General features: G+C 41.2%; 2 protein-coding genes across 3 annotated transcripts in view; both read right to left on the bottom strand.

Moving 5' to 3' along the window:
* LOC104955511 (fibulin-1-like) overlaps positions 1–8,058 on the bottom strand; it is a 71,255-nt gene that overhangs the window by 50,530 nt on the left and 12,667 nt on the right. The window lies entirely within an intron of this gene.
* LOC104955510 (prostasin-like) lies at positions 5,820–7,049 on the bottom strand. The gene is made up of 2 exons (XM_010782845.1): positions 6,878–7,049; positions 5,820–6,492 (listed from the first exon to the last, which is right to left on the bottom strand). The coding sequence occupies exons 1-2, from the start codon at positions 6,920–6,922 to the stop codon at positions 6,100–6,102; spliced, it is 438 nt and encodes a 145-aa protein (XP_010781147.1). The 5' UTR covers positions 6,923–7,049; the 3' UTR covers positions 5,820–6,099.

Below are 8,058 nucleotides of genomic sequence, written 5' to 3'. Positions count from 1 at the left end.
GTGTGTAGCGTGCTGCAGCAGCAGTCTGCTCTGCACGCAGGATTCCTCCAAGTTTACAGTAAAACAAACTGGTGGTGTGACCAATGGCCATTTACAATTATTAATACTATTACTATTATTAGCATTAGTCTATATTTTGGTTGAAACTAAGCCAGAAAAAAAAACAAACATAAATAATAATTAAAATATATATAAATAAAATCGATTTTTAAAAATAATATTCGATTATGGAGACTGTAACGAATATTCGAATAATCGAATAATCACTGGCATCCCTAATTTGGATACGATTCAATTCATTTCTATGTGTGTGTGACTTCAGGAGGAGCTGCAGGGGATGAAGCAGCGGATCACAGTGGTGGTGGTGGAGAATGAGAAGCTGCAGTCAGACCTCAAATCAAGAGCTGCGGATGAATCACTAAAAGACTACACCATGAGAAACTCCATGGTAATAATAATGTGTCCTTGTGATAATGAGGAAAGAAGAATATTTGTACATTCTCATTTTCTACAGTATAAAAGGGCATAAATACTTCATAATACGTCAAAAAGAATGAAATAATTGTGATGTTATTTCTTTTTTACATGTTGTCAGTTGAATGCAGAAATGCAGCATAGTTGTAGATATCACAGTTATCTTTAGGAAAAGCTAGTTCAAACTCTGTTACATCCAGTATGCTTTTCAAAACAAATTCACAAAATGAACTCAACACTTTACAGTAGAAGTGTTGACAACACTGCCTCAAGGTTCAAGGTCCTTTATTTGTCAAACGAACATAGCTACAGTGTAGTTATGTTGATGAAAATCTTGTGTCACAGGCTTCTCTAACAGTGCAACACAAAACACAGATAAACAGAAAAATATAGTGCAAGTAAATAGTAAATACAAGAAGAAAATAGTTTAAAAAAGTGAAATAAGAGTCTATGCAAGTCATTGAAATATGATATTTTAGGTTTATAGATAAATACTTTTTAAGTAGCAGCCAGATGAATATTGTGGATGTTGTTTCAACAGTTCAGGTGTTTAACAGTCTTATATCTGTGCTGATGTGTTCTTCAGGTCAATGAGAGTATGGCAGCCGACAGCCACAGCATGCTGCACAGAGCAGAACACTCCACATGGAAAAATGAAATGGTAGGGATTATGGATCAGCTTTCTCCAATGTTACCGTTCAGCTCTCCTCATTTATATCTAACCCACATACTCCTCAAGTCATGACATGTTTGTATTATCAAAGTATTTTATGTTGTATAAGAAAATATGGGCTTATTCTCTGTGTACCATTATTGTCCAAGTATCCATTGTTATGGACAAATGTGGTAAAATCATTAACACATCCCATCCTGTTTAATCATAATGATGTATTAACTCTTAATACGCAGTGATTTCAAATGGCATACTGGCATTTCTTTTTTCATTAGGAGCAATTGAAAGTGATCTACCAGGCTCAGTTTGAAAGCTTAGAGGCTCAGGTCATCTCCCTCAGGTCAGTTTACTTTACCTTTGTCCAGTTACCATGGCTTTTCCTTTCTCTCTTTTCTATGTGTAGGAATTGTAGGAGTTATCTTATTTCCTGCTTTCTTGTTCAGGAAGGATCTGTCTGTCAGTCAGAAGGAGTGTGAGGAGGTGAAGGTTCGCCTGAGACACCGGGAGAAGCAGGCTGCAGACGCACTGCGGGCTGATGGAGCGCCCCGTGTGGCAGGACTGTGTCTGCAGTGTGCGCAGCATGAAGCTGTGTTGGCTGGGACTCACACAAATCTGCATGTGCAGGCCATCGACAGGGTCACAAAGTCAGTGTCCAATATATTCTGCTAATCATTCACAAGTCACTGTATATCATCTCTCAGGGTTCTTACGGTCATTACAAACCTGGAAAAGTCATGGAAATTCAAAATGCAAATTCCAGGCCCTGGAAAAGTTATGGAAAACAATATTTTTCCCAAAGTTTTGGAAAAGTCATGGAAATGTAACTAAAGTTGCATCAAATATAATTTACATTTTATCTAATCGTCGAAATAGTAATACTATAATGATAATAAATATTGTATCGTATAGAAATGAAACTTAAAATGGCATTTAACTGACGAGGTATTTTGCTGGTGAGAGATTTGAGTTGCTTTAGCATGTAGAAGCTAGTAAGCCTACTATTTGATTTGTTTTAGATAGGCTCAACATGTTTCCTATGCAGACCTTATTNGCAGTCTTGTTGAGTTCGTCCGTCACATTATTTTTATTGTCTTTGCGTTTCTCAGTTAGATTATCTTATATATTTCGTATAAAATACAATCCGTCAAGGTCAAATTTAAACCGTCGTGACAACCGTAACCTTTTACAAAATACGGAGACACGTTCGAATCAGAAGATCGGAAATATCGGTCGCCGCATTTCATTGAATTCAAGGTATTTTGAGTGGGGTCCATATATGAAAACCATGTTAAAACCTCCTCTGATACATCACGAAATGAATCTTCCACCCCATCCAATTCAACTCTTGGACGAGCTCTATGTGAAACAACCAACTATGATGTACCCTTACGAGAATTTAGGGCTATCGTTACTTTAGACTTCACGAAACTGTTGGGTTGTAGGTAAATTTTTTCACAGTAGACCACCCTTCGGCACCCGCGCATTTTTCGTGCTGGTAGTAGAACTCAGCCGATTTCATTGACTACCGATGGACGGACAGCGGAAGGTAGACACGTCGTTGAATAGAGCGACGGGAGATACCAGTACGCGCGCAAAGCACACACAACCTCCTCCGGCAGACATTCCTTCACCGTCTAAACAAGACCAACACATAAAAAAGTTAAGATTCGCGTGAGCTCGAACCAAAGGGTTTTAATGAAATGGGGTGGAAATTCATAAAGTTACAAAATCGATGAACATGAGATAGAGATGAAGTCCTCATTTACCCATAAATTATGGAAATCAATGAAACGTCTAAACCTACTTTCCTACGACTTTATATTAGTTCAGGAATTTTAGTCCTGAAATCAAGGTGGGCCTCACTTAAGTGTCTTCTGGGGCTCATATGTTTGATCGACTCGAAATGGTCCGAAACCTGCTTGTGAAATTACTAGGTTAGTCAATCATTCTTGTATACTATATAATAAAGACTTTACCTGGTTAGACGTGTTACTGCGCATGAAGTAATGACGAGCGATGAAATTTCATGTAAACAACTACTATTAATTGAAAACAATAAAATGAACGCCATTGTTAAGACTAACGTCCTGAATTGACTTTGTCTCATAAGGATGTGAGACCATGGAAGAAAAAAAAAACAAGCACGACTTCGTCTAGCGCTCGCTCCCGCCCAATTTAGAGCTCACCACGAACACGTCCGCCTATACTCATGAAAATGAGATCAGGGTTATAGATATCCGATGAATAGGTTGGAGACAAGTATCCGGATACTTTTGATAATCTTTCTGCCTCTCCCGATCTTCGATTGCAATCGTTATCCTGTTACATACGATCGATCGATCGTATGTAACACACCGTCTCGAGAGTGGCAGAGTGCCTGAGTGCGAAAGTGGGTAAGTGTGCGAGTGTGCCGGTGTAGAACATAAAGAGGCGTCTCTAAGATAAGTCCCTGGCCGGGTGGTTCCAACTGCGGCGTTAAAACATTCGTTTGATTCCCGAACAACCTCTGCGCACGTGAGGTGATTGTGGGGGGGGCAACTGTAAGGCGCTATGGTCTCCCCAAAGCTAAATGAGGTAGTCGGGGGGGGGGGGGGGCAACTGTAAGGCCGCCCATTCTCCCGAAGATACCCTTGAACTCCCCTCGGTCTTCAACCTACGGTTTGTGGCGACGGTTTTAGCAGTGAGACTTGAGAAACAAGTTTTGAACTCTCGGGACACAACGGTATCACTGAGATGCGTGTCAATGACCAATTGCTTGCGGTGGAACATTACCATCGAGACTTCCAACTGGGAGTAGGGCCTCGTCGTCTCAAGCGGCCGGGCTGTCCGTCCTGTGATCTCGTGTGTCGAGCGCGAAGTATATAATTTTTTTTATTGTGGGTACGCGGAGTACTACGTGATATATGTCAGACACTAGCGTCTAATAAAACCGTTAAACCTAGTTTACAATTATAATATAAACTAGCGCTATGAATCAATGTAAAGGTTACTGAAAAGGTTTTGGAAACCCTTATTTATAACAAAAGTGTTGAAAAGGTCCCGGAGCTTAAACGTAAAACTTAAGGTACTAAAAGGTCCCAAAAATTACTGGCATGTCCATTTGGGCACCCTTACCACAGTAAAAAGTGAATCAAGTTTTGTTTCTACTCAGAGGTTCTGTCTTACATTGACGTTATAAAGAGTGTGGGACAGAAAGTGTTCCGGAAAACTTTTTCAAAAGCCCCGGGTACTGTGTCTTTCCTTCTAAACTTTTTATTTGACACTGGCTAACTTTCTGGTTTTTCCATTAATGCTACTCTCCAGCGAGACTCATAATCTCCGTAAATTTGTTTTCGCCGTAACTTTTGACACACAAGTGGACAATGACTCCGTCATTGTCGTCTACAAAAAAATGAGGTTTTCCCTTCCTAGCTACTACCTCTTAGCGCTGTCGGTCTTGTGACGCTCAGTCAGGAAAAATGGGATAAGTATGTAGACGCGCTGCCCGGCGGAATACGTGTGCCTCGGACTGGACCCGACTTCAGGGTCCCCGAATGCCTCTAGCAGCCGGATAAGCACTCGGGTTATGTATTTTTATATAAGTTAAAAATAAAAAAGAAATAAAGCCCCACCGACACCACTAAAAATAAATCTTATTTGTTTGAAGACAAGTCCCTTAGACTTGAAGTACAAGGTTCTCGGGTTCTATTATCGTAACACTTCGCCACATTCCCTTCTTCTGTCGAGAGGGGCCGCGGGTTGAGAACAAGGGTCACGTCGGGGGGGTGGAGGCGACCTTTCAAGTCCTTACATCCCATATCATTAGTACTATTGTTGCCGTTCCCAGGCAATGTCAACAAGAAGTTAGACTAAAAGTTATTTGTTTGTTATTCCTAATTTTGAAACCGATATTCCGTGGGGTGGGGGGGGCTCGGATCCTTGTCACCTTTTTCATACCTGATGAGTTTGCATCACTGACTACAGTTGCTTTAAGCGTGTAGAAGCTAGTAAGCCTACTATTGGATTTGTTTTAGATAGGCACAACATGTTTCATATGCAGACCTTATTTTCCTGTTCCATGTTAAAACAAACCATTTTCAGTGGTACCGCTGAGAAATAGTAATTTGTTTTGGTCATGGAAAATTAGGTAAAGGTCATGGAGAAGTCATTGAAAATCATTGGTGAAAAAGTGTATGAACCCTGAATTATGTATTTTTAAGTACACCCTTACAAAAGAGACCTATTATTTAAGAAAGCATTAAAAAGGGCGCTCCAAAGTATTGAAGACTCTTATTCCATATTGTTTCCTTTTATACATCTGACCTGTATATTCTGGTGAGCTCTGTGGGAAGTATAGAAGAAACCAGAGCTTCCAGTTTTTCAGGTCTTCAAGTTCATGCAGTAGTTGTAGTTCCTCTTGTATAAAAATATATTTCAATATGTATATTTTTTTAAAAGCTCTTGACAGATATACGTTTTGAGCCACAGTTGTTATTTTTAACTCAAACCATTGGTCAAATGACTAGGCGTTATGTTAAAGAATGTTCTCATAGGAATGAACCCAGAAAGAGTTAGCACTAGCTAGAAACTTTACTGTTTTTCTTCATTCTCAAAGCTCTCATCAACCCAAACTCTTTTGATTTTTATAGTCCTGTTGACCCGAGAAAAGGGAAAAAAATGTTCACGGAAATAATCTGATTTATTTAGTTTTTATTACGTTATATCTGGAAAAACATTTCTTTACAGGAGAATGCAAAGTCATTGATCTTTTTCCCAAACTTTACATCAATCCACTCGTCTCCATTTATGTTATAAAATGATTGCCTTTCCACCAGAAATTGAATCAAGATTAGCTTTACACTTAAATTAAAGGCAAAGAAGTAGATAAATCAATGAGGGCTCATATCTAATCAAGTGAATGAGCCATTTGGGCACAGAAACCCTAAACTTGTCTTACTTCAACATCTCCATGTTTATATGCCTCCGACCAGCACATAGAGAGACATAAGGAGAAGACCGAGTGAGGAGATCACTCTCTCACCACTGCCAAACACACTGCCGTCATCGGTGGTTTGGGGGTGTTGGGTGGTGGCATAGGGGTATTGGGTTGTGGGATAGGGGTATTGGGTTGTGGGATCGGCGGTGGGACAGACAAAGTCCAAGTCGCTATCAACCTCCTGGGACATGTAGTCAACAAAGCCTGGTTTGCTAGAGCCAGTGTGATTTTTGATCCAGTCTTCGTACTGGGACACACGGGCGTAAACTCCAGGAAACTTTGGCGCGGCACAGCCTTCTCCAAAACTCACGACGCCACTCTGGATCCAGACTGAACCCTTTTTGATCATCATTGGTCCACCTGAGTCTCCCTGTAGAAAGAAATTGATGTTGAGGTTATATGAAAGCATGATTCCCCTAAGGCTCTTTGTTTGTTTTAGTCTGACCTCCCTTAAAATAAATGTATGAAGCTTTATCTTAGTCATTATGTCGAAAGCTGGCTTTTTCCATGTCTGAATGAAAGTTACAAGAACTTCATTTGGCTTCAACTCTGTGTGTTTATTTGTTGGCTGTGTCAATTATGTTTTTAGCCTAGCTTAACAAAAAGTCTGGAAGTTTTTCCCTCAGTGATGTTCTATTGCTTAAAAGTATATAGGGGCTCGAGTCCCCTGCATGTTTTTGTAGGTGGTTAAAGTCTTTCAGACATTTCCGAAGAAAGTGTATTTATAGAGAGTAAATACACAAAAAGTTGGTTACCTGACATGAATCCTTCCCTCCAGCTCTTAACCCAGCACAGATCATGTTGTCTGTGAGATCGTAGTAGGCACATGTGCACTCATTGTTTCCCACGATTGGGACCCTCACTTCTTGCAGAGTGTCGGCTAGGGGGCCACCTAATCAGAGATAGTTCAAACGTTAAGATTCAAGTTTCAAGGCTTTTATTGTGTGCATAGCTACACTGTAGTTATGACAATGAAAATCTTAGGTCACAGGCTCATCCAACAGTTCAACACAATAGCACAGTTAAAATAGTACAAGTAAAAACAAAAAAATATAATAACAGTGCAGAATATTCTATATACAGTAATTGGAATATTGATATATGAGTTGCAAACAGATGAATGTTATGTATGTTCTTCAAAAGTTCAAGTGTTTAACATTCTTATGGCCTGTGGGATGAAACTGTCTCTGAATCTGGGGGTTTTAGTCCTGATGCTGCGGTAACTGCGGCGGTAACGCCTGCCAGACGGAAGCAGACAGGAACAGTTTTTGTGGCGGGGTGATGGGTCCTTTTTGTAAATCCGGAGGGGCTTATTCGCTGATCGCTGGAGTCAAAGGTCTCCATGGATGGCCAGCTCCGTCCTGGTGATGTGCTGTGCAGTCTTTCACCACCTCTCCTTGTAAAGCTACGGTTGAGTGGCGGTGCCGCTGCCGTACCAGCCGTAGATGCAGCCAGTCGAGGAGCCTGTCAGTGACTCGGCTCTTCTATGGTTCCCTGTAGTAAGTTGCAGAGTATGCTGGGAGGTCCTATGGTTTAACCGTCCTCAGTCCTGCGTGAGGAGAAGAGCCGCTTTCGATGCTGTTCGGTGATGGTGTTAGTGTGAAGTGAGTCCATGTCAGTGTCCTCAGTTGATGTTGGACCCAGAGGAACTGAGGTCTGCTGACCTCTCCACCGTAGTCCCATTTGACCGGGATGAGGGCTGTTTTCCCTCTCTCCAGCTCTGCTTTCCTGTCAGTCCCAATCTAGCTCCTTGCGTTTGCTGATCTTGAGATGGAGGTTGTTATCGTCAGTGGCACCAAAGAGTCAGTGTTTTCCGATCCTCTCTCTGTACGCTGTTCTTCGTCGCGCGTCGGCGATTCTTGGACGGTCGGCGCCGTCAGGCATTATCCTTCAACGTATGGTTGTTTGGATGTCTGTGTGGTGGCCACGGCAGATT

Source organism: Notothenia coriiceps, unplaced genomic scaffold, assembly GCF_000735185.1.
Source record: "Notothenia coriiceps isolate Sejong01 unplaced genomic scaffold, NC01 NC01_scaffold00024668, whole genome shotgun sequence".
NCBI classification, from domain to species: domain Eukaryota; kingdom Metazoa; phylum Chordata; class Actinopteri; order Perciformes; family Nototheniidae; genus Notothenia; species Notothenia coriiceps.
This window is presented reverse-complemented; position numbering and strand designations above follow the sequence as displayed.

Bases quoted from the DNA above. Each gene is read 5' to 3' on its own strand.
- LOC104955510 (XM_010782845.1), bottom strand. From the start codon at position 6,922: ATGATCTGTGCTGGGTTAAGAGCTGGAGGGAAGGATTCATGTCAG. The intron at 6,493-6,877 runs GTAACCAACTTT...TTCTTTCTACAG, and splicing joins GAGGGAAGGATTCATGTCAG to GGAGACTCAGGTGGACCAAT.